The 27,072-nt window shown below is 41.6% G+C and overlaps 1 protein-coding gene across 3 annotated transcripts; it reads right to left on the bottom strand.

Moving 5' to 3' along the window:
• Positions 1–64: 64 nt before the first annotated feature.
• Positions 65–26,814, bottom strand: LOC136414913 (RNA binding protein fox-1 homolog 1-like). Of its 3 annotated transcripts, none has more exons than XM_066399205.1 (9): positions 26,625–26,813; positions 15,136–15,453; positions 14,578–14,754; positions 14,314–14,367; positions 8,015–8,107; positions 4,892–4,946; positions 4,504–4,751; positions 1,839–2,072; positions 65–1,471 (listed from the first exon to the last, which is right to left on the bottom strand). In XM_066399205.1, the coding sequence occupies exons 1-9, from the start codon at positions 26,679–26,681 to the stop codon at positions 1,427–1,429; spliced, it is 1,281 nt and encodes a 426-aa protein (XP_066255302.1). In that variant the 5' UTR covers positions 26,682–26,813; the 3' UTR covers positions 65–1,426. The 3 variants fall into 3 exon arrangements, with proteins under 3 accessions (XP_066255302.1, XP_066255303.1, XP_066255304.1); XM_066399206.1 differs by lacking the exon at positions 26,625–26,813 and adding an exon at positions 25,461–25,943; XM_066399207.1 differs by lacking the exon at positions 8,015–8,107 and having other exon boundaries at positions 26,625–26,814.
• Positions 26,815–27,072: the final 258 nt, after the last annotated feature.

Raw genomic sequence — 27,072 nt, 5'->3', positions numbered from 1 at the left:
AATCATCCTGTATTTGGTTCCTACTGCTGGCCCTTGGCCCAGGAGAGACAGTAAGAAACACAACTTTTGGGCTATAATATCTTTATTAACCTCACATCCTCCATTCGCTTTATTCACGATACAAAATCGAAACAATTATTATTCAAACGAATCTAGAATTATCCGAGTTGGTTAATTATCATTTTGTGCTTGAACTACTCGTAGTTTCTCTCAAAGTTATACTCAGGAATATTCCAAAAACTGTTTTTACTCAATAGAAAAACTATGGTGGATAACTCATCTACGTGTGTAACGTCATTAAAATATTTACACCGACTAGAAGAGAAACTCGATAATAATAATAATAATTTCGAACGAATATGAATGTCTTTATTCCTAACGTGAGATTCACTTGTGGCACATGTTATGAGTATTCCCTAACAATATTCGAATCACAAAAATCATAGAGAGCTTATTTATTATGAAAATACATCCTGAAGAGAGAGGGATAGACTGAAACCTACATATACAAACTATACTTAATAGAGAGAATAACGTCCTCGATATGTTATGCAGGCATAATGGGCCTAATAATAACTTTGTATGTATTAGAGTATCAAAATACAGGGTGATGGGTCAAACTATTAACTGAACATTTGTAGATTAAGGAATATTTGACATCACCCTATAGGGAGAGAGACCTTAACAGTAAAATTACAACTCATCATGGAAAAATTGCTTCCATCCTTACGTCTACTACTGTACAAAAAATAAGAGACAACAGAAATGTTTACACCAAAAGGTCGCAGGGCGGCGCACAAATCCAAGTAGGTCCAATAACATTACGTTTATTACTGTGCAGTGGTTGAGCTGTCGTATGATATATTATCGAAGAGTTGCGGAGGTTTGTGTCCACCCTGTAGTAAACGATTTATACGTAAAACTAAATGTATTACTGCCCGTGTGCCGTAAGGCCTAAAACTAAACTTATTCTATAAGAAGAGTAAATTATAGCAGTCGCATGTAATATTTTCTCTTTTTCTTGTTTTCTGGAATCGTTTAAAATCAAAATAAAACGTATAATAAAAAATAATAACGAACCGAAATATAATTAGAATGTACAGGGTGACCGAAAAGTGTTTCAGGTGGCACTTGATCCTGCTTGTCAATTAAAAAAAAAACAGTCGTGATGTCCAAATAACTAAAGAAAAATTGTAAAAAAAAGAGATAAAAAATAAGTTAGAGAGCAAGGTTAGATGAGCTATCACAAGGGCTTAAATTAGTGTGAGTTACAGCTCTTTGGCTCCAATTCGTCTCTTAACTTTGTGCTTAACTTGTGCTCGTACGCCGTACACAAAATAAACAATTACACAAAAACGAAAACAGCAGTTTTGAGTATTTTGATGATTTGTTCATAGTCGTAGGCCCTAGGTAGATGCAGATATGTCTAGTAGGGTGCGAATCTGTTGTAGCCACTGCGATATACGGCTGCCTGCAAAACAATAATCATGTACGTGACAGAAGGATCATGTGGGTTTCCCAGCCGTTGAACTGGCCGGAGGAGACATGCAAAATTAGATAACAGTACTACCTTACGTAAACAAAAACACCTTTTAGTATTGGAACTCTTTGAATAACAAATTTCTGAGGCTCTCAACCACTCTGTTAGTATTATCACCCTGTTCTTGATCTCCGCTCTGAAATAAAGATCAACAGGGTGTCCCAAAAAAATTCAAGTTTTCTGTACTGTCGGGAATAAAAATGACCGATAATTTTTGCGGATTTGCCGCTCAATTCCGCACAAAACTAAGATAAAACCATGCAAAGAAGGTGTCAGCCCCCGTGTACCAGATACCCACCCCGTAACCAGCCATTGGTCCGATTCCATGTCCTAAATAGGGGTCCGTCGAGTAGTCCCTGCCGTATCCGACCGCAGCTGCGTATCCGGCGACCGGCTGTGCCGCTGCAGCTGCTGCTCCGTACCGCGCCGCCACTGCAGTGTACGTAGCCGCCGCCGCTGCGTAGCTAGCCTGCGGGGCAGTCGACAGGGGCGTTTTTAGTAAGGGGGCTGCCGCTGCGGCTGCTGCCGCCGCCTAAAACAATACAGGCCATGCACAGCCATGCATATCTAAAGCGCCATCTAGAGGTGGGACAGTGTGTGGGCTGTGTGTTTAGTGGCAGAAATAATTTCCCGGACAACGTCCATTCGAAGAAAGACGTTTCGTGTTTCGGCCTTTGTTCCGCTTAAATTTAGCCACCGACGAGAGCGCCGTGACACAAACCGCGGCAACAGAACATAACCTGGGCTGTCATAACTTGTCATAATTCCTCATCTTCGCGCGTTTTGCCCACCAGAGGCCGCATTCAATTTTAAAACCAAATTCACTAAAACCGACGTACGAGCAATTTACTGCGATTCAGAGCGAAATCGACGCCGCCCCGTCGCCTCTGAGTAACCTCGTGTTGAAATTAACCGTCGGAATTACTAATGACGAAGTTATGGTGCAAGGTTATTGAGCGCATTTCAATCGGTTTAGATGTGGCTAATGACTGTCGTGCGGCAGTAGCTTAATTTCCATTACTCGTTTGAATATGCAGTTTGCTCGATATCGAGTAAAATTGAAAATAATCCATATGGAGCAACCCACAAATCCATCAACACAGAAGTGAACACCGTGTTGCGTTTCGTTGGATATTACAGTTATGGCGGTTTCCACTGAACTGACCGGCCGAACGGGAGGCTTTTGTCTCATTGTGCATCATTGCGTTAAACCGGCTTTTGAGGCTTTTGAGGCGAGTAGTTCAATGAAATCCGCTGACAGAATCTGTCAAGGAGGTATTTCCGGTCGTTCGTCTTTTCACAAGATATTGACAGGAATGGCTTGACAGCTCTGTTGACACATATAACTCATATTTACAATTATTATTATTACCTGACTGTGTATTAAATTATATACACAAATACACCTCCTTCAAAAAATAGTCGAAACGGCACATTTTATAGTGATTTTTGGGAGCTCGTACGTGGAACGCGCCTTGAAAACGCGGTTCCTGCAATTTTTCTTGTGCGTCAAAAACGCCTAGTCTACGCCACTGATTCTGCAAGAAGTGGCCTTTCGAACTCTATTTATTTCGTTCAAAGAGGGTGAAAGGTTTAGCTAATAACCGTAGCCACCAAGGGGAGCGGAAAATTAACATTTTTGCGTGGCGCTTTCCTTTACCCCTGTATGGCATCCAGATACTTTTGACAAAATTCCAGAAGCTCTTTTGTTGGAAAAAATCACCGAAAATTGTGCCATTCCGGTTATTTTTATGAGCAGTTTACAAGAACATTTAGGAAAACGGAACAGGTCATAGACACATATTACACACATATTTACAGAGAAACGCCAAAAAAACCATCCACATTCCCACATTTTTAAGAATTCTTTCGGCCCTAGAAGATAGCGCTTCCTGTCTCTGATACTGATCAAAGATCGTGATTTCCGATAGGACGGGAGCAAAAACTCAAAGCAACCAGTCATTATTTGTAATTAATATAAATTGATTGCACATTCCAAAAGTGCAATAATTCATACGAACAACAGCTGTGTGTTGTTAAATCCGACACATGGAAAATTATTGGAATGAAACCGATATTGCTCGCAATAGCAGAAATCTTTTGACCCTAGTTGTAGCAAGGCCGACTTTTCGAATTCTTCTGGGGCTCGATTCTCGACGCAGGTGCGGCCGATTGCGTCCCGAGAACTACGTCAAAATCACGTGTGTCTACTATTATTAACCTTCTATACGCCGATGCCGTTTTGACAGGCAACTTTGACGTAACTCACCGGGAACCGTTCTACTCGCCAGAATACAGGATCGGGGCCCGATTCTTGAACCTGGAGAGTGGAAACTTCCCCGGAAATGATGTCAAAATATCAACACAATTCGGCTGTGTGCAACGTCAGCAAAAACCCGTTATTTCCAGGGAGAGCGTTGTTTCCAGTGTTTAAGAATCGGGCCCCAGGCGGTCTCGAGGCAAGGACGAGACTTCGCGTGATCCAGCCCAGTTAGGTAATGAAATTGTCTTACTTTAGTCCTTTTAGGACATTTTACGGTAATAGAAATATGAATAACGCACATACAAGAAAAAGATTCTTCTCGTCCATCCGTCATCCGGTGATACGAAACGCTAAGACTCAGCTTTTTCGCACAGAACACAGTGATCAGCCTTGCAAACCTTCTCGTTAATTATGAGTTCGCCAGGAGAGTCCCCCTGCGGCGCCCCTTGGCCCCTCGGTAACCTCAAAACTGAACTCTTTCGGCGACACACGCCGAATTTCAAAATCTCGCGGAGCTATTTCCGCCACCTCTGCGAGTCTCAAAACCCACTTTTCCATACAGAACACCCCATACCTTAAGCAACTTTCCCAATTTGCTCAACCCTAAGCACCCGACCAATCAGCCTGCTCTTAACATCACCATATCGCCGAAGGACGGATGCACGAACCGACGTCTTTTTGCAGCCATTTATCTCCTTACCTGAAGCCTGGTGGCGTAATTGGGGTCAGCAGCATGAGCGGCCAAAAACGGGTCGTAGTAAACCCCTCCCTCCACCGGAAGGGTGTTCAATACAGGAGTGTACCCCAAGGCCCCTGCCAGGGGCGGCCGGGCGAAGGCAGCTGCTGCGGCTGCTGCCGCCGGATAGGCGGCCCGCGCCCTGCCGCGCTGGATTGCTGCCACGCCCGCCCTTAGGGCGGCCGCGTCTGCCGGCCAGGGAATCACAGGAACTAGAGAAGAAGGTTTGTCTCGTTAGATTCTGAATTGAGTTGCGTTTTTAGTTAGTGGCGCCTTTGAAAGCGGGAACTGTTCTCTCTTGGGAGTTTTCATGAAAACGATGCAAGGGGGCCTAAAAGGTCCAGTTTCTTACCTGTAGGAAGTGCCGGGGGTTTTTTGGTTTGTACTCTAGCTGTCGCATTGTTTACCTGGTCAAAAAATAAGAAACCCGATCAGTTACCATCAACAGGCGATCTAATACATCCACTTGTCTTCGTTCTACCATTGACATCATTAGCCATCCAGACGAGCAATCAAAGACAAGTGCTTGCATTAGATATCGGACGAAAATCTGCCTCGGCTGACCAAGGCAGACATCGCCCGAACCGTAATTACTACAGTTATCTGATTAACAACTAACACTTGAGGTTCTACCAAAGTCAGGCAAGCGGCAAATGGACTTTTTTGCGGGATTTATTGCGAATTTTCACATATTTTACTACCGGGCAAATGAGATTTTGAAGTCGTGCCAATTGAATCAACATCCGATAAATATTTCATTCGCAAATTTAGATGCACTTCATCGAAGCGCGTTCGTTTTGTTTATTGCCAACATTGAATTTAATTAAATGCCTGAATTTGATTTACAGGAAATGTTTAATTCCGACCACCCCGCGCAAATAACATTTTTTACATCGTGGAGAACAGTACTCTGAGTGACGCAACGACAGCAAGACCGAATAAAAAATATTATTTTTCTCGGATAAGTAACATTCTAGACGCTAAGCTCTAATGCGAGTAGAATTGGTGTAGGTTACCTAAATCTCAGGCAATTTAGCTCGATTTCAATTTAAAATTAGCTTCAGAAAACGCTGCTGAAACCGAATATCCGGGTTATTTGGGCCATAAAACTAAACTTTTACAGTCCCCGGGCCAAAATCGCTTGTTACAAGTTCTTTAGAATGCTACCTAAAATGGGGCGATTTAAGCGACCAACATTCCTTTTACGGCTTTAATGGAAAAAAATCAATGATTAGAAGCACGTTGAATTTATTTGTTTACTCCTTATTCAGCTGTCCTTGTATTGGTCCAAAAATGGTGAAATTTTGACATTTACTTACTAAATAACTTTAACTCTATTCTGTATACACAACAAAGACATTTTTATATCCCTTCTGTAGCCGAAATTTTCTTATTTTAAATACTAAAAGCGGAGATTTTTGCATACTTAGAGAAAGTGCAAAATTACCTTTCCAACAAACTATTGCAACCTAAAGTTCGCATTCAAAATGGTATCGCCGCCAACCAAAATGACTCCATGTTTGAAAAACAATTGATGCAACAACAGATATCATTTGTTTCAAAAGTGTTAGGCAGATGTTTTTTTAATATGGCGCCCTTTTGATTGTGCAAATTCCCTCATTTAAACTCCGATCTGAGTTTGCGCAGTCATTCCTACATTAGGAATAAATTACCTGCAAAATTCGCTGTTATTTAAAAATTCTCCGAAAGCGAGTTTAACAAGAAAATCGTGTATAAAACACAGATACAGAGAATGGATTGATTCAGTAGTTACGGAGGATAAATGAGCCTCGATAGTGGAAGACATACTGTCTCTGAACCCATTCGAACCAATACACACAAACATGCAGGGGGAAAAATGCTCATTAAGCCTATCAAAAATTCGCTACGACGGAAGATTGATAGGAACATTGATCGCTTATCTGTAAACTTAATTAACTTAATCGATAACTAAACCTATAGGTCATCCAACGGGCCTTTAAAGTTTCTCCGCAGTCCCCACTGTTCTTGTCAATACCCATTGAGACTTCCCACCTCTAATGTTTTGACCGAAATTTTACGCTTTGTTTCCAAAGGTTTTTGATGCGTATCCTGAAACTTCTATCCTCAGCAACCGAAAGGGTCTTATCCCTTTAGACTGCATATTTTATGCCCTTTCACCTCACCCATAGTTTTCAAAAAAAAAAAAAAAAATGCACTTAAAGAACTTTAAAATCGTTCAAAGATCCCGCTTTTTCGCAATTAAGCTGACCGTTGGTATGTGGCACTATCGCGATTATCGTGGCATGGCCATAATTAAAGACTTTATGATGATAATAGAGTCTGTAATCGCTTCAAAGCTCTATACGACAGTGAGATAGTGGCAGTGCTAATGCCAGTACGTGTTGAAACAAAGAGTATTTAGTACTTGTACTTATTGGCATTTGATGCATACAGAGATGACGCAGCAGAATTTAATCAATTCAATTGATCGGTTCATTATGTATGTTATTAACTGTTCATTATGTCTCAGATCAGATGGAAAGTAATTTACTCATGAATTTTACCGATCACAATGGCGAAGACAATTAACTTCTTGCCGTTCAATGGACCTCGAGAGCGCCCGACTTCAAAATTTAAGGGTGGAGATCTTGAAGAGCCACACACGGAAGCTCTTATAAGCTGGAAAAGGCTCTCGGTCTCGCCAGCCTGTTAGGGGTGTATCCATCGTACTTGCCGATGATACCAGAATCATTCGGCATGGTGCCAACCGTGACCCATAAGCAGCGGTCTGACTCCAATCAACGACGTCTCAAAGATAAACCTTCTAGAGTTTTACTATTGTCACGTCATCGTCCCTTCCATTGATCACTTCATTGATCATTTCATTGATCACTTCTGGGGAAGTGGCGCATTCTTACGTGGCATCGTTACCTCCGAATGTAAGGGATGTCTGAGCGTACGAGTCAAAAAAAACAATGTCCACGGTTTTGGCGGTGGGAAGTCGCCGAACGGGTGAGGTTTGTCGCTGGTTTCGTTAACTTAATTACAAAGGGGATGACAGCAGCCTTGAACCTAAAGGCCCCTTGTCGCCCTCGACTTAATTGTTACGATTGGAATGGGGCGTCGCCAGGGCCCCCGCCCGAGCCCGGGAGCGGTGGCGGTGCCCCCCCTGGCCTTATCCACTTACCTCCGCGGCGGCCCTTTAGCGGGGCGGAGAGGGAGATCGGAACTACAACTGTCACGTCTGCCATTAAACGGACTCACTTTAGTTTTGAATAAATGATTACTTAGTACTTAATAAAAAAGAGTAACTGACAACAGTGTGTGCGGCAAAAGAATGTCAAAACAACACGTGTGAAGCGGGAGTTTGGTGCTACCGTCGAGTTAGTCACTAAAGCCAGCAAGCCAGCCACACGGGGGTTTTGACCTTGTTTTACCGGGGAGGGACGGGACAGGCCAGTGCTACACGTAGAGCTATATTTCTCATGCACACCTCTATCTTCCTCCCCTCTACAACGGTGCCATGGAGTCTCTCGCGTGCGCGCTCTGCATCCCCACTATTTGCGAATGTTACAAAACCGAACCCCTGCATGCAGAGACAGACAAAACATGCATTATAAACAGCTCTTCAAACTCGTGCAATGACATGATGACGTTAGACATTAGACATGCCTCTTGTCTAGAAGCCTCATTCCGCACTCAAAAGTTCAGATATAATTTACGTATCGTCCGCTAGAAATCGATCGGGCTGCGCTAATTTCAAATCGCTAGTGACCAGATCAATTTCTAACGGGGCAATATTCGCACTAGACTTCTGGGGGCTTTCTTTGATCATTGAAACCAAATTAAATTGCAACGTCATTTCTGGCTGTAAAACAGCGACAACCACAGTAACGTTCCAGCCTATACCTAGAGGAACTATCTAACCAGAAAAAAGGACCTCAAATTCAAATAATAATGGAAACAAATCCAGCTCTCTTATAAAAAAAAAGGTTAATGGAAAGTGCCAATCCTGAACAAGATACTGGTTTTTAATCTAAATAAACGTTAGTCAAAAAGTACTGCTATTAACAAGGCAATTACATCAACATCGACTAGACGATTCTGTAGTTTGGGTGTGTTCAGCAACAGGACAGTCTAGCTCTGGGTTTTTAAACGGTTGGGGATGTGCCTTCAGATATACAGAAAGTTCTTCTTGATCCCATGTGATTACACGAAAAATCCCTAAATTGCGGGTTGGACTCTGCGCTATTTCACGGGCGCGACTTCACCTTAAGGAATATTGAGGATCACACGTCTGCGTCCAATCGAACTAACAACACGATCGAGTATCAGGCGAAGACTAAACGTTCCTCGCCGCGGTGCTCCTTTTTAGCCAATTTCTCCCAGAAAAGCGGTTGTCACTGTCAGTTTTGACGTAACTGTCATTCAATCCGAAAAAATCATTCATCCGTTTTTGAGCTAGCGGTGAAGGTAACTCGGCGTTTAAAAGGACTAATATCCACAACCCCGCTATCTATCTAATGGATCGAACGATTTGACCGTTTCGCTGACCGATTGAAGTTTTCGACCATCGTGGTGATGTTCAATGTCAAAACGCACAGAACAACGTTTGTTGGTGATATTAGACAGTCATGGTATAGCAACGTTACACTTCGCTTCAAAGCAAATTTGATGGTCTATTTAAAAAGACGCTCGCTACAGAGACTCAATGTTTACAGCGGGAACTAAAAACGTTAAATTTGAGCACCCTGTATGAGGAGATAAAATATGTAATAAAATAGATATAAAAATAACTTTTATGTATGCCTGGTTGCATGCACAAACATTTGCACTTAACAACAAGGCAACATAGTAGGGCAGGTCGATAGATTGACACTCTAATGCGGCTAATTTGAAGCTCCATTGTAATTCGTATCACGAGGTTTTTAAACGTTTTTCTAAATACTCTATCGATGCCTCTTGTTGGGTTCATAATTAACATTCAACGCAACTCCTCAATATCATACAATAACTCACGTAGGAATAGCTACAGAACACCCTAGCGGCCATACTAGAATGACGTCAGGGACTGGCCCGAACGTCACACAGTGGGAGAAAATGTCAAACGTATCGGAAATTATTCCCTGAATATTTTATTTCCATTAAACTTGGTAAATTTTTAAGCGGGAATAAATTTCATTTGAAACATCGAGTAAAATCAATATTCCCAGTCAAGTCTAGTTTATTCACGAGTCGAGTAACCTAATGGGACAATAATTTGAAGGCTAAAATAGCAGTTATCCCTCCGGTTGAATTTCCTATAAAAGATTGACTGAGTTTGGAAAAAAAATGTGGAAAAAAGCGACTCTTGCGAAGTCATTTGAAGCCCTCCTCCTGATGTAGTTTTTGAAATTTTCATCAGTGTAAAAAACGAAAAAACTAATAAAAGTAGTAAAAAGCTTAGAACTACTGTTTGTTCAAGGGGACATGTTCAAGAACCTCTAGGTCACTTGCACCCTTTCGATGCACTGTGCAACTGCAATCATTAATTACACTTAATCAAGTTGAATGTGTCCCGTATTTGAGACAAAACACCGAAAATGTAGCGTCATTATACAATGTGAATCTTAAGTAGGGGTTTTGGTTTTATCACGACACAGGCCTCAAAAAACCAAGGGACACCTTCAAGTAACATTTTTTCGAAATCTCAAAAACAACCGAAACATGCGCGTATGAAAGTTTTAATAAATAACTAAACTTTTAATTATTATAAACTCCGGAACTGGCTAAATAAGATGTTCGAAATTGTCAACATCGGTTTTATTTACATAAATTGTCGCCCCTCTTATCCACGACTCTGTACATGCTGTTAGAAGAGATTTTTTCCTCAAATTATTTCTGCGGCGTTTTCTATCTGTTCGCGTAACTTTGCCACTGTGTTAATTTCAGTCGCAAACACCAAATTTTTCATATAGCCCAACAAATAAAAATCACATGGATTTAGTTCTGGTGATCTCGCGGATCATCTTATTGGTGCATTGCCACCTATACACTTGTTAGAAAATTGATTATTAAAAAAGTCCGGTATTTGTTTTTTCTTTTTCCATACGCACATATTTAGGTTGTTTTTGTGATTTGGAAAAAATGCTATATAAAGGTTTTGCTTGGTTTTTTGACGTTTAGGCCGTGTTAAAAGGACCACCCCTACTTAGATTCTTCCCTGTACTCAAACTGCAGCCCATAAAAATTTAGTCTCTGATATCACAGGGTTATTAAAGAAAAAAATTAGAGTTAGAGTCCACGTGAAACGTTATGGAATGAAACGAGAGAGCGTTAAGATAAGGTTGGTTACGTTATATCTAACAACTACTGGTGAACTGATTATTCATGTAACTTTTAAAGCGGGTGTATGATCAATTAGAAGCTTTCTAAATCTAGAGCACACATCCCAAACCACCGTTTAAAACCACACAAAAAACAAATAATTAACAGACAGTTTCAAAAATAAGGAAAATTCACAAGGCAAAAGATATCTAAGATTTTTATGGCACGCACAAAGCCGAACCCCGCCTCTATAGCAAAAGTATCCTGATGGGAAGTTGCAGCTTAGGTGAGAGGGGGTGGGGCCTCGGCCAAGAAAAATGCAATTTTCTAAATTTGCAATGGACAAAAACGTGAATTTCCGCGGCCCCTCGAAAACTGATGGGTATGAAGTTGACAGGAACATATCAATAATTAAAAAAAAGGAAATAAGAACTAAACGAAACGTTAAAACGATCTGACAGCTGCTACGGCACAATCATTATAATCATGGAAAACCAAAATTTCACTACGCCATCATATGTCATGTTTAGTATCATTAAAGTCATTGTCAAATTGCACAATTGAACAGTAAATTTATATATAAATATCGACTGAAATCGCCTCTAACCGAGGAAGATTAGACGCGATGTTCAGCTCTGAATCATCGGCGGCATCGCGCAGTTCTCACGGATTTGTATAAGCACGTAGAGCTGCTGATGTCGCCAATAAAAACACGATGAGATGTAGTAAATACATGCATCATATAAGAATATTACACTGTATAAATGTAGATCTCATCGAGACGTAGTATAATAGTGATCAGGAACTTGATCAGCTTTGCTGCCATCAAATCTAAGGGTGACATGTTGAGACAGTCTAGGGTGTAATTCGCTAAAAAAGCCCATAGAACAATTGGTGCAAAGATTTTACGTTTTTGATTGAAGTACACTTCGATTGTGTCATAGTTTTCATGCAATTTTTCACTAATTTCGAACATTCTCATCAGTTTAGAGGAAAGTCCTGACCCTACAACCCCCCCCCCCCCCCCCTCCCTCGCTCATGGAAACAGCTAACTCACTTCTCCTGACCGGATGTCTAACTAACGAGCTAAGTGAAGTTTTGAAATGAACGTTCTAACCGGAATAAACTTTCAGTTCGGTTCCTGGAGTTTTGTGCCGTTTTTTCACAGGCAACCAAGCAACTTTGGCTTAAAAACTCCAGGAGCATCCCTCGATCATCGTCCTACGTTATTCGAATTTCACACAAATGATCGTTTAAAGGTGCTACGGCATTAACTTAGAGAATCCAAAATTCTAACGAGAGAGTTTCTGGACGCCAGTGCCGCGTCGGGGCATCGACTGAAGGGGGGTAAAAAACTCGAAAAATTTGCCTGGACGCCGCTGTACCTGTGAAAAAATTGTTATCATTCCACAGAGGGATCGCGACGTCGCTCTCCACAGTAAAACAGATTTAATGCCTATTTGGGCGCCTATGCAGTTGCATCTCGCCTGCCTGACTGTTCGAGGCCGCATCAAGTAATTAAGCCCGCTTGGAAGCGTCACTAAAAATCGCACGCGGAACGGACGACACTCTTTGTTAGTTCTAATCAGAATTCAAGGCAAATTCTTACAGCTTTTCACGCTTACTGCCCCGAATTTGACCCACCATCGGTCTAGGAATCTCTGACGTCACAAATTAGATTTTGACCGCCTGCACTTGAATCTCGGGCGATCGAGGATTGAGCGAGAACTTCAACACTGTGAAAAGCTGTCAAAGTGTCAGATACATTGCTGAAGTCTACACCAGCCAGATCCCAGTTGAGAGCGGTCAGAACTGGACTTTAGGGCAGAAAGGGGAGAAAACTGGAACCGTGAGCCATAGACCGCTCCTCGACTATTAGCGATAAACTCGATTGCGCTTAAATGTTGTCGCATATACATCGTAAATATGTCTATGTAAACAGTTTGTACGTATTCGAGGCAAAAAAGCCATCACTGGAGACTTGTATATCGCATAAAATATGGTTTATGGTAGGTACCGGCATAAACGCATTCCAAGAAGTAAAAGCACTGCTCAGACAATATCTGGGCATAATTTGAACGCCGTAGAGCGTACATTTCCGCCCCCATTTTGGTCTCATTGCCCATAATTTCTAGCAGAGAAGTCGATGTTGCGTCATTATTAAAATGAGTAGTGTCCAAATACGCCAGTTCTTATAGTGTCGACACTTGACTCATGATGAGTCAGAAATTACTGCTTGAGTTACTTCAAGTCGTTGATGCATGAAACTCCTGTAGCCACCTAAGAGGAACTGTTGGGAGGAGTGCGCGGTTCAACGATTCAAAGAACAAATTTCTGTAACCAAGTTGGGATCTTCGTTTTGAACCTTTATTACAATTTTTTTGCCTTATCTCTAATAGAAATGAATTAAATATAAAAGTCTTTTGATGTCAACGAGCTAACATTAGGTTTTTGAACAAAAACGACTCGAAGCCAAAACCGCTCATTTTTAACTAGGCGTTTCTACGCAAAAATTGTTCACCGCAATGTCCCCTAGAACCTCCTGTAGGTTTAAACAACTTCTTGGAACACCCTGTATAGAAAGATGACATATTTCTTTGGCTGAAACCTGCAAAAACTGGTATCCAAGGAATGGGTTATCGGTTCCGTCCACCGAACTTACTAACTTTATTCATAGGAACTGAAAACAAGAACAGAACTATTTTGTAGCATGCTCTGTATCAATCCTCCATAAACATTTCTTCAGAGAGTTTTCCCCCAAAAACGCTTTTTACAAGTTCGAGAACCTTGGGTCATCTTGAGCCTATCTATCCGAATGAACTTTCCTAAGCCAACTGATGAGAATGAAACAGTTCCTCGCTGCTTTGTCGCACAGGAATGATCCGATCAACCGCGATTTACCCTCCTAATAGACAGCTATAACTAAAAATCGAGAAAGTGAACATGTAAGTAGGATTCCGTAGAACTGATGTCGAGATCTAATTTAAGCACAAAAAGCCGTGTTTCAAGTTGAATAATGCAATAAACCACATTTTCCGAAAGCCATGCCATAACTACAACTCTAGGTTTTCAACAGTAAAATATAGTAGTAATTACAGTTAGTTAGACAAGTTTACAGATAAATCGCAACAATTCATGGAAAAAGTTAAAACACAATGGTCCAGGTCGAGATCGGATTTAAAAGCGCGATCTACAGGCTTTTAAAGGAAGTTACCGCCCATGAACAACATCTAAAATTCAATGGATCGGCAAAGTACGACCAGCCCAAAGCCCCTACTACATCCATCTCCCACTTTGGCCGAATTTTACTGGAATTTAACACCGTCTGAAGGAGTCAGATGCAACGTGTTCAGACTTGACATACTTTGCCATGTAAACTAAAAGCCAATTTTCTCATAGAACAGTTCAAACTTGAAAAGAAAATTTAATAGCAACATAGCCGGCTCAAAAACGTTTTATACTTTTAAGTGAATGAATGAAACATACCTTCGATCCTCGTTCGTTAAAGATAATTTCTACATCTAAAATTGGTCCGAATTGCTGCAAATAACGAAAAAGGATTAGTTAAATTAGCTGTGAGCAATAGAGCAGTTCGTATTCTCGATACCTCTTAAACGTTGTTTAGAGGTATACTGAACAAAGGAATATAAGTTTCATAGTGGAGCACCAGAACAGTTCATATTCTCGATACCTCTTAAACGTTGCTTAAAGGAATACTGAGCAGAGGAGCATAAGTTTTATGGTACTTACACCGAACATGGCCCTAAGATCTGGGTCTCTAAACCTAAATGGAATGTTCGAGACGTGCAGCCGCTTCGGTTGGTTGGCCAGATCTGTAGCTGCCTGAGTGCCTTGTGCCGTCTTGGTGCCGTCCGAAGCTTCTGAAGTGGGTTGCTGTGCCGTGCCGTTCGCTTGTATTTCAGTCTCCTAAGAATGGGTCGTGGTACAAAAGGGCAAATGCCGGAAGAGTTGGGAAAGTGAAGTAATTCATCGCGGAAGATACGGCCCTTATTCGCCATCTTTGAAATTTCTGGCAAGAGCGGCCATAGTTGCGGATATGAATGGAACTAAAGCAACCCAATGGCCAATGGGAGAGACGTAGGAACATTGTTTTTTATGGTTTTGACACATTTTTAGTGCGTCATCTGGTATGCAGTGTTTCAAGTAAAGTGAGTTACGGCTGTTCGAAATCCGGAACGTTCTGAGAAAAATTCTAAGAGCACCATTAACGGTGTGACTGCTTTATACCACTTCCACAATCTCTAAGTAATTCACTTTCTTTAGGACACAATGTATATGATTTTTTACCTGTGCCAAAGGTTCACATTTATAACTTTGCTGCGCGTGATTTTGCTGTTGTTGCTGCGCAATGGCGGCTGCGGCAGCCGCCGCGACTGCTACCGGGTTGCCGACCAGTGCTGCGGGTTGCTCGGGGGTAGGAGCGCCTTGGGGCGGCGGAGGACTAAAAGAAGGTACGGCCCCTGGTGCGGGGGCACCCGCGGGGGGCGGCAGCAGGGGCGCCGTCGTTTTCTCCTCGCCCGCTTTCACTTCTCCATTTTGCGTGGGAAAACCAGCCGCGGGCGCGGTGGCCCCGAAGGGCGTTGTCATGCCCGCCTGGACCACGTGCTGAAAAACGAACACATTTCAGAGTTGAAAATAAAAGCACACAACAAAGATAAATGTCGCATCGCCGTTGGCAAAGAAAATGTTCCATAAATACATCTCGCGACGTCGTTACTGTGGTGCGAAAGTGCACCCTCCGGGGTGAATGCCTCTGGTGCTATTTCAGCGTACGGCATTCACCGTTTCAATTTTGTTCAATTTCCATAAATACGTCCGAAGACGAATACTTACACTCGTAGGTATTTAAAGAACATGAACAAACGTTCATGAGCTATGTATTAAATCAAAACAAGCGTTTAAACACGAATTTGGAGTCTTAGATAGAGGCACAATCATAGACATCAATCATGCCCCGCCGGGACGACCGTGGAATGTATCAGCTTAATGGATGATGGAAGACGTTATTAAACCGCTTCTTGCTGAATATCTTCTTATTTAGAACTAGTTTCCATGAAAGAAGACCTTATACAGCGAGCTGATGGTCGTTTAATACCTTAAGAGGCATCTAGAAAACGAATCAATTATTTTTATTGCCGGTGCCAAGGGAGCTGAAAGATGGCTTCCAAACATGGCGGAATGAAAAATGGATAATTTATAGGTGTAACAAAGCAACCTATTATTGATTCTGAGTAAACCTTTCCCAGGCAAAGTGGCTATAAAAATTGGGTAAACAACACTTCACCAAAGAGCCGAGCATAAATATTTGATTGGTGTGTGCGAGGAGCTGAGCAATAATTACAAGTGATTTACCGCTTTCGCAGATTTTTGTGTTGAACGTAATAAAGTGGAATGAGTGTGTATACAGCGCGTCCCAATTTGATTGAATTAAATAACTTCGCTCTTGAGGCGCCTTCGCCATGTGATCAAGGATTTTGTGTTGGAAAACACTCGTAAATGTTCAGTGAGTCGCTTTCGCGATATTTCACAAATTACAGGATTATTTTGGGAATTTTGTGGTGTAGATTTTTAACTACAAGCAAAAACATATTATCATGGGCGCGAGACTAGCAGTGAACAAACAGTATTGATATTCTTCTCATAATATGACTTTAACGTTTCTCTTCATTTATTTGCCACTATAATTCGCTAAAACGAACTACACATCATATGGCTCTATTTGCCTAGAACGATTTCACATGACAATTTTAATTAAGTTTTACTTGAAACAAGCAGATGTCGTGGGAACTTTAAAGTGGCCATCAGCCCGCGTTAAACGCTCAATAATTAAGATGATAAATTTAGTTGCTCTTGGTGCGCACTCGATCATTAGGTGTCTGTTCAAAACCTGCCACATCCTCTTCCGTTATATCACGTCTTTCGCATAGTGAAATAAGGGATTAATATTAAACAGAGGTGCTTCAAGTTTGGAGCGGAATGTCAAGCAGTCGGAAGTCACATACACCATACATTCAGTTTCTATAAAAGTTTTATCACCTATAGAAAAGTCTTCCGGTGGAGGCAGTAAATATTTAAAATTTAAAGCGACACTTCAGACCCTGCTTCCTTCTTCCATTCGGCTTTATTGATGTTTCCAAGGAAAACTACTACAATAGAGCCATAACACGCAATTTGTACTGGGATTTTTGTATAAAAACAGGGATAAATAAGTTATCGATCGACAAACCGAACACGCCGTATACAACAAGGGAGAAACGTGTCAAGTACATACGTACTTCAATATTTATGTGCGCGCGTTCACCTGCTTACAGCAACCCTCTTCAGGGAACTCTTCTATTCTAGAACCATTCTTTGTTAAAGAGCCATTTTATAATTCAATCCAAACATCCCTCTATTAAGCTCTCAACAACTGCTCTAAAACCACCGAATAGGCCATAAAAATAAACGTAAAACTGGGGTTAATGAGGGATAATACGCTGGCACTAATCACGGGGTTTATGTCTGCCGTATTTGCGCTTTTGATGTTCTAACTAAAGCGTAGATCATTATTTATCACATGCACTGTAAACTTCAGACATTTGCCCTGGTGTACAGGAGCTCGCAAACCCATTAGCGTTTACCCCATCATCTACGGGATGGCAATTAATACCGGCAACGCGTTATTAATTCACACTTTATTACTACATGACGTACATACGTTCATTGTTATTAATTGTCATGTATTGTGTGATGGTAACCAGGAAATCTGGCACGAGACCAACGGATCAGTCAAACGTTGCCTTTGGAATTTGAGTGCGCGTAATTCGGGGTTTCGGTATGGTAACAGGTCTATATTAAACTTTCAGGAGTAAAATTGAAAAAAATGGGGGGTTGAAGATATCCGTCGTCGAAATTCAGCATCTTTCAAATAAAACCAATGAAGTTCGGCAACGCCGCAACGCTAAATAGGCCCGCCACAATAGTTTGACAGGTGAACATCGCCATGTTTGGGAGGAGAAATCAATGAGACTCAGGTTTGGCAAGTGAACGCCGCCATGTTGCCACTTTGAGAGAGAAAATCGGCCCTCTCGGAACATCTAAGTTTGGCGAGATCTGCTGCATATCACAACACTTGAACAAACTTTCTAGGCGACAGAAATATGTATTAATATCTCCGTTTGCTTGTTTGTTTAGAGGCTCTCGCAATGTTTAAATTGTCCGTTTGCCTTGTAAACAAACTGGAAGTGGTTATATAAACTGTGGCGGAACATTTGAAAGCATCAATGATCTGTAAACGGGAGAGATGACCGAAGACTCCGTACGCCCTTTAAAGAACTTCCCCGTTAAGTTGCGGGGTCGAATGAAAATGATTGCGGAGCCCCCTGGATGCTTCTAATGACTAGTCCCTGCAATTACTCGATATACATACTACATACATTGTCTAGCAACTGGCAAAGGTGATGTGCTGCGACATTTCCCATAATCGAGTTTTACGACTTCAGACTGTTTGAAAACGGGTTAAATTCCTAGATAAGTGCGACTCGTTCGGGAGACACAATGAAGCATAAAATGTATAATTAAATCGGAGGTTTTATGTTCTATTGCGTATTTGTTTAATTGTGTTTTGCCTCCGTGCATGAGGCAGCTGCGGGGAATTTAAATCGTTTAATAACGCTTAAGTTCGTGAGTACGTCCTTGATTCCGGGATGTCTATATACGCCTCTAAATTGACTTTAATTGGGACTGAGTTAGGTCGGAGCCACGTTGTGAACTCGCGGATGAACCGACAAACAAAAGCGTAAAAGAATGTTTATCCCTTTTCCGTTCGCCCCGGAAAATGCGGAGTTTGACGGAGGAAACGCCACTGAAACAAAGTCGCTTTCGCTAGCGGCCGGGAAAAAGGGGCGCGCTATGCTGAAACCTTTGAATTCAAAAGAACCTTTAGAACTTTTTCAATGCCTCCATCCAGGACCCCAGTGGGACAAACAACCAGGCTGGCGAATGTATAAATAGTTCGATCGTTAAACGGTTTATTTTAACTATCAATTGGACAATTAGAAATACCTTCGGCGTATCAGTGACCCAAAACAGTGGCGGAGATCGCTTTCAAGAGTTGATTTCAGCAGGCACATTCCAATCTTGACAACGCATTAAAAACCACCGACCGACCAGTAACACCAGTGAATTAAGACTACCGAGAGAAAATAGCATCAGGCCGCTTATTTCTTGCACATTAACACGGTTATTTGCGTTGAAACATTTTGTGAATAATATCAGATTTGTTGCAGGGAGTAGTATCGACCAAACGTCGAACCATCATCGGGGCGAAAACTTCATTACTATGGGGTTCAACGAGGTTTTCCATTCGGCCCTCAATAAAGAAGATGGCGAGATAATGTGGCAGGAAATTTAAAAGCCCTAAATCATCGGAGAGGCTCATTTTTTTCGCTTTCACCTTAATGGAGCCTCCGCGGGGCAATTTGGTTCGGAATTGAACTCAAACGATGTTAAATCCTGCGGAAACTGAGGCAGGAAAAGGTCTGTCATAGCGGGAGAAGGAAAGATGTTCTCGTTTAAGTGCAAAATATCGTTTATTAAGGCTGTTGGAAACGGAGAGAGCGATTGAGAATCTGGGGGGAAGTTGAGGAGGGAACGAAAGAGGGAAAAGAGGCCAATTGGAAGTGACTGCAAAGAAAGCCCAAATACGAGAACTTGTTCTTTAATTTAAATCGTGATTACATAGAAAAGCACCAACGTATGGGGGTACAACAACCTCCGCTTGGCAACATCATCAGCTCATTGTCTTTGTTGCCCTCGAACGACCTTCAAACAGGGCCGCCATGATGGTTTGACAAATGAGCGCCGCCATGTTGCCATTTACGAAAAAAGCTTGGTCACATTGAAGATTTGTAGGGGGGGGAAACAAAATGGACGGAAACAACGAAACCTAAAGGGAGTTGTTGCCTAAAAGCTGGGTGACCTAGCTATGGCACGAAATGCTTGGGAGGGTCAACAACAAATTTTTACTCATTACTCATACACCACAGCTCTTTGTTCTTAGATCGTTTTAATGCAAATACGCATTCGATACTTGAAAGAATATTGATGGTATTGACCCCCTTCTCGTCTCAGATTACAAATTATCAATAATTACAAAATCGACATCGATTGCCCATCCTTTTCGGAACGTCAACAATAGATCAGACTTTTGTGTCATTACCGATGAGCGATTGATGCGTTAGAGAGGTACAAATAAAAAAATGTTTCAGCGAGCGTCTCACATTGTCAGCTCTTATTTTTTAGGCCTCTCCCACCATTAAAACAATAAAAGTTTATTTTTAACTTCAACGGCCGATTTTCTTTTAATAACTCCGTTCATAAAATTTTTACATACTTCGCCCAGAACGCTATTTATAATGTTTACACCAGAATTGAGCAAAAATCCGTCTCCAGGAGGTGCCGCTGTTTGCAACATGCGTAGGGCGCAACAGCTCGATAACGCCCCCCGAATGCTCCACCACGTGCCCGGAGTATAATTCATCCCGGGATGGTTGCCAGGGTTTCCAGACTTTTCGATACATACTTTGTCGATAAAGCCTGCACATCCAGAGTGACTACAAAAGTGCCTCGGGATGGCGCAGAGGGCGCCGCCCCTTTTAATTAAATCTCCTCGATCCCCAGATCCGCAACAGGGCCCGGCGGTGATAATGTTTTGCACACGGCAGTTTTTATCGTCGAACTGCGGGTAGTCCGGCCACTATTTTGCTACTCTCCTCCATGTTAAATGTAGAGGGAGCAAAGCGTGTAATTGCTGCCGAAGTGGAGATTGTGGAGGCCTATGGAAATGCGCCTGTCATTTTCATAATGGAGGTCAATTAGTCGCGGTAACGGGCGATTGATTGCCGGGGCTAATTTTACAGGCTGCATTGATTTTCCAGGTCCATTTTGCGGGATTAATTCATAACAACGAGCGAACAAAAGACCTCGCAAAGTGAAACAATTCAACCTTAAAATTGCTGCTTTATGAAAAGATTCATCTCGGGAATTAGGGCCTAAATGCAGCCAGTAATTTTTGCTAAAATTTCAAATGAACCGGCCAACCTTTGGCAACACAGCAACATTTGCACTGACAGAAATGTCAACTGATCGCGCTTAAGCCGCTCTCACATGGAGCCGCCATGATGGTTTAACAAGTGAACAACGCCACGTTGCCATTTGCGAAAAAAATGTTTCCACTTTAAGTTCGCCCGTGTTCGGACTAGATCATTTCGCTAATGAGGTCTACCTAAAAGAATAATAATGCTGTAAGCTGTCTCTCGGTATAACAACTGTTCCACATACAACTGAAAGTGTCTATTGTTAATAATTCCTAATAATTAGCAGTAATGGGTGTCAAAAAAGGCACTTTGTTCCACTAGGTTTGAGCCATGGGTCTATTCAAACATCACAACACTCACTAGCAGTAACGAAGCAAGGGAAAAATGAGCAGCACCTGATGAATTATTAGCGTGTTTTAGAATTCTTTTGAGGCGGCAAAAGCGAATTATTTGCTGCTGAAACCAGAAGGAAATGAAACTAACATGCAAAAGTAGATGTTTTGGACCCGTTCCAAGTAATTATTTATTTACAATTTGCCAGTCTTCGTATTCCGCGCTATAAATTCTGAATGAGAGCATCAACGTACGCGCTGCTTATAGTGTCAAGCTAGGTTTTTTCGCTGCGATCAAGCACCACTTTGATACAGTTTCAATTGAAAATTGAATTGATTCAACACACGATGACAGTAACGAAAAGTGTGCTAGATTTAATACAAATAACAGTTATCTAAAATCAAATAAATTCAAGTCAATAAATCGTAATTTTGATACATCCTCAATAACAATTTAGTATCACTGTTGATACGGGGGACGGCTAAGGATCAGTGAATGAGCTTTGACACTCGCAATCGTGAAAAATCTCTCAACCACAGACAACAACAGCCATATTTCAGACATAAGCCATTATTTCTCTACTATTCTTAGAGATATGTTGAAAGTGTCGCTGCGTTCTCTTATCGATCCCGATAAGAGATTTTTCCCCTCAGTTTCGTGCAGATAAACTTACAACCCCAAACCAATTAACTAGTCTTATTTATATTGCCAAGTCGAAGATAACATTAATAAGCCATTGTTCATGGGTTTCACCATCCGTGAGTACCCTCCCAGGCCCATGGCTAACATTCCTTTTACACCCAGACACATTATGGAGCTTCGACTTCCGTTTGCTCCTTTATCCCGATGTAAAACGATCCCCATGGGTTTTATTTAATAAAGCGTTCACTCTCCGAAATTAAGGCCGAAGTGGTTCATTCGACGTGCGGATGACACATTGGTTATTCGTGGTCCTTCCAGACGATCCAAAACCTACATCAAATGTGGAATAAGGAATTTTTCGAAACTGAGCGCAGATGTTAAGCCAGTCGAGTGGAAACAAGAGTTACTGTTAATGCGCTCAATTAGTCGTAGTGGGTACCCACATGACTGCAGATTGTGTATCAATTATTTAGCCAGAGGCGGAGATGCCATTCATGGTTTTACACGGAACGTGCGTGATCAGTAGCAATCTGTGGATTCCGAAAAAACCTGCTTTTGAGTCGATATGGCAACACGGAACACTCTGATTTTGTCCTTGATACATTGCCAACAGCACAAGGACCATCACGGTGATTAGGCCGAAGACTGTTGCAGCGTTGTCATTTTTTAAATGAGACACCATGGCTTCGTCCAGTGGCAATCGACTGAAGCGACTTCCACAACATTGCGTGCCGAAACCCAGAAGGGTGATTCTAATCAAGCATCCGCTTGGTACATGGAAAATCACGTGATTTCCGGCATTTCCACGCGAACGTTTCCCATTTTTAGCTAGTGATCGGGGGCCCGGGGGCACGCCCCTGAGCTGTCTAGCTGCGGTCCTCGACCGAGACTGATTTATGGGTTCGCTCTTGCAATTTAAAGTTAATTCGGTCGGTTTTAGTTCCAAGAACCTAACTAAATCATCTTATTAATAATAAAACTCAAATTGGCATTACACGCATGCAAATCACGTTCACCAACTTAGACAGAAATTAAGGCTCACCCCCTTGGTTATGTCCGGCTCTATTGCAATAAGAGCCGCTTACTAATTATTATTGATTGGTGATTCACGGGTCATGAATAATGTAACTACAAGGCGTTTAAAATCGAATTGTCTGCCCGTCAACAAAGGACAAAGGCATTATATTCCACTGACACCAGCAGGGCCTTCACCCACAGATGTCTGCGCCAACCAACCAAGGTTTATGCACTTTTTTGTTTAGCTAATAATGTACTTGATATTACTGAAGTGGACCCAAATAGAATCAATAACACTCAAGTGGTTTAAGTGGTGCTCACTTCCTAAACATTGTATTTGAATAATGTGGTTGCAATATCTCTGAAACTGGTCGGTTAAGTAAGCACATGTAGAAAGTGGAATGCCTGGTGGTAAAGGAGAAAAAACACCGAAGATCGATTTGACAGTTTTAAGCAACGCGCCCCGATTTCCTCTCATTGAAAATCTATAGTGCAGGAACTGGCAAACACTAAATAAATTAAATTGGACCACGTCCAATATCTGCTACTTTGCATTGTGCTCAGTTCGTTTCCTTTACACAGAAATTCGTTTTGGCAACTGAAGATTATGGCCGGTCCAAGTTAGAAAGTCACTTACATGGCCCACTCATCATCAGGTGGTACTAATTTGGTCCAAATCTTTGTGCCCAAAGGTGCCGGGTATGGTACAATGACCCATTAAAAAAACTTGTTATATGGCGTATCTCCTGTTGAACAACAACCATATCTTGGCATCTACTAATTTTCAATAGATTATAGTTTCGTAATTATATGTGGCATAATGGTGCCTAGAGTGATGCTATAATAGCTCAAACGTAGTGGAACAAAGCGAATGGATTGTTGTTAATGTGAATTAGATATAATGTGAGTAATGATTGGAAAAATGTCGGACATGCAATGAGGGTCATGAAACTCTTAAGAATTTTATTGCTGAGGAAGTGTAAGAATATTTCAATGTCCGTTTGGCCCGAGTTTTTCTTCATACCTACGTGAATTCCCTTTGAAGGGGATGATTTGGATATAGAAATGCCTCGTGACCAAAAGAGAGAAAGAGAAAGATAGAAAAGGAGGAGGAAGATGTTTTCGGTTTAAAAACTATGACGTCAATGTCACACACAAAGAATTATTTAAACAGTGTTAACAGAGGGAACTTCGTTTTTGAGAAGGGCGAAAGTTTTCAAAACACCAATTTTAACACTAGAGCTAGGTGCAATTGGGGCTTTCATCTTGATTAGCAACGAACGGCACTGACCAGAGCTTGATAAACATCTAATAAAATTTGAAAACAGTTTATTTGAAGTAACAAAAACAGAAGAACAAAGTAACAAATAAAATTTGTTGGCAAGTAATTTTAAGCGGGTTTACTATTAGGCTTCTGTGTTTATCACAAAGAAGCGGTATTTACCGATGTAATCACTAGCAACTATCTTCGACACAATAGAATTTATATATTAAAGAAATCTGGGTGGGGCCTTCTCTTTCTTACCACAAGCCGAAGGAATGCGCTTCCATTTGGGAAAAAAAGAAATAAAACCTGCATCACTCGTTATTGGGTCTTGGGTCGCCCATACCCAGCTGGTTTTAATGGTTGTTTCTCAGCTTTACGGGCATTTTTCTCGAACTTATTCAACGATAAAACAACCGGGTCGGTGCGTGTCTAAAGAGCTTTTCAGTTAGCTCTAAGCAAGAATAATTTATTTTCACATCGATTTAAAACCGAATTGTTCCCGTCAAACGGAAGCATCAGGCAAACATATGCGATGGGTTCGGTATGTATACAAAAATAAACATGGACAAACTGTGGCTGTTTCTCATCAGTTCCTGGATAACAATGTTTACCTTATGTCCTGATGTTTACCAATAAGACTGGGATGCGTGGATGCGGGGAAGTGGTGGTGGTTTGGAAGCTCCCCACGACGATCAAAGGAGCTTAGGGGTTTATATAGAATGACGCGAATATTATGCAGCTGCCAAAACTTTCTTAAATCATATATATATTTTGCAGCTCATTTTGCATGTAATGCTGTTTATAAATATACATAATTTATTCGCGTGTTTGGCTAGTTACTCATGAATCTGAAATTTAATGTTTTTTTTTAGAAACATTGGACAGGTCATTTACACCTTACACAACTTCTAACAGTAAAAAAGCTAAAACACAACCAGATAACCCCAATATAACGTGCAGCTAAAATCCTTTTTGATACGCCTCTGGTAAACGGGGGAGATTGTTGAGAAAGGTCGACAGTAAGATTCGTCGCCCTTTTCTGGCTCACGCAATGAGGCTGCAATGGTGATAGTGACGTACGACCATTTAAAAATAATCATCTTTTGTTTTTGTAAACGTTAATGGACAAGCGTTTCATCCATCCTCGTCGCACATCAAAGTGAAAATATAGAGCAAAAGCGGAATATGTGCGTTTCTGTTTTTGTCTGTCGTAATGAATTAACCTCAACCTTTGAAATGGTGGAAATGAAGGTTGCTAAACAATAGGGTGCACCTACCTGGTAATACATTCCCTGGGGAGGAAGAAAAAAGGCTCCGGCCCCCCACAGTTTGGCTGCTTGATCCAGAACAGTTCCCAGGACGAAAAAGCACTGCACGAAGCAGGCAAAGTCGATGTGATTGGCACGTTTGTTTGGAAACTTGTGCGAAACGGGCCTGTTTCACATGCACGCAGTTTTCCAAATGACTCCCGACAACGAACAACGCCCTACGAAGGGCTGTGCGGTTATTTGTTTTGTACGAAATTCACGACGAACTACCCTGATCTGTTTGAACGAAGAAGAAAGACGCAAACGGAGGGGAACATGCTGTTTCGATTCGATTTCGGTTTGTTTCGCTCGCAGTGTACGCTCAGAGCGGAGTGGTGGGGTCAATCAATGAACGAAATGAACGCGCGCATCTTTTTGGACCACGGACACGGACGATAGTCAATCAGACCGATCGTGCACTAAAAACCGGGAAAATGTATTTTTTTTAAATTAGATCACTAAGCAGTCTCAACTCCTTCAATTGCCGGCGACGTGACGCTGCGAAACTGGGAGTAGTTCTCTAATTCAACTAGCTGCTACTTGCTGCCAATCACTCAAATCGAAGAGCGAAATAGGCGAGATTATTGCAATTTCTCCTACGGCCCCTTGGCTAAATTTCAGCGAAACTAAATTGCTTGCTTTTTACCCAAAATGGAAAGTTACTTTTATCAACGTTCTCACACAAGCGACGTGTGCATTATCAAAATTTGAACAATTGACTGAAAGACGACACCGTCCGCACGAGATGAGCCTGGGGAAGGGGTGTAGACGCGGCCCCTCACGGCCAGGGCTAAGGCCCTAAAACTTTCTTAACAATTTTATTATTCCACCGTCTACCTTGACGTGGAGGCGTTTAGTGTTCTCACTTATAAAGGAACAATACGAAGCATGTCCCTTCTGCAGCAATATGAAAAAGCATAGAACACTCCTAAAATACAACAAAGAAACTTCATACCCAAACTTCCGCGTTAATTGCGTTCCACTCTATGGCCAGCTCGGTTCTGATTAATTCTACATTGGACGTCTTACGCGTGTAATTCTTCCTAACGCTAATTTTGCGCATTTTTATAGTAATTCGAATAATTTAAGAGAATTTGACTGTTGTTACTCCTATAATTAATTTCAGGAACTTACCGGCATTTGTTTTTGTTGCAGTGCGCAGAGCAAGTGACTCAGTGGCTGAAATTCCATGACCTACTTGTTTATATCCGCAGAAATTCCGGAAGTTCCACCGCCAAAAGGGAGACGTTTTCTGTCAATGGAAACTGAAAAGAAATTCCATGGAAATCGCTGTTGATCAGTATCAAGACAATAGCCGCGGCAAGACTGCAAATTATGAGTCGATTGCAATTCTTCCCCCGCAAAATCGTCATTACATTTTACAACATCCATGCAAATTCCCATATATTACTTATGCATTCTGCGAGACTCGCATTGATGGGAGTGTTTCTTATTACTGAAATCTTACTTTAGCGCAATGAATAAATAATTAGCATTTAAACAGATTCAAAATGAGTTAACTCTCATCTTCATGAGCAAGAATCATCGCAAGACAATGGATTAATAGCCGCTCGTAACGAGA

The sequence above is a fragment of the Euwallacea similis genome, chromosome 18 (assembly GCF_039881205.1).
Source record: "Euwallacea similis isolate ESF13 chromosome 18, ESF131.1, whole genome shotgun sequence".
In the NCBI taxonomy this organism is placed as follows: Eukaryota; Metazoa; Arthropoda; class Insecta; order Coleoptera; family Curculionidae; genus Euwallacea; species Euwallacea similis.
This window is presented reverse-complemented; position numbering and strand designations above follow the sequence as displayed.

Bases quoted from the DNA above. Each gene is read 5' to 3' on its own strand.
- LOC136414913 (XM_066399205.1), bottom strand. From the start codon at position 26,681: ATGGAATTTCAGCCACTGAGTCACTTGCTCTGCGCACTGCAACAAAAA. The intron at 8,108-14,313 runs GTATGTTTCATT...CTCTGCATGCAG, and splicing joins TTAACGAACGAGGATCGAAG to GGGTTCGGTTTTGTAACATT. The intron at 1,472-1,838 runs GTGGGTATCTGG...ATTGTTTTGCAG, and splicing joins GACCAATGGCTGGTTACGGG to GCAGCCGTATATCGCAGTGG.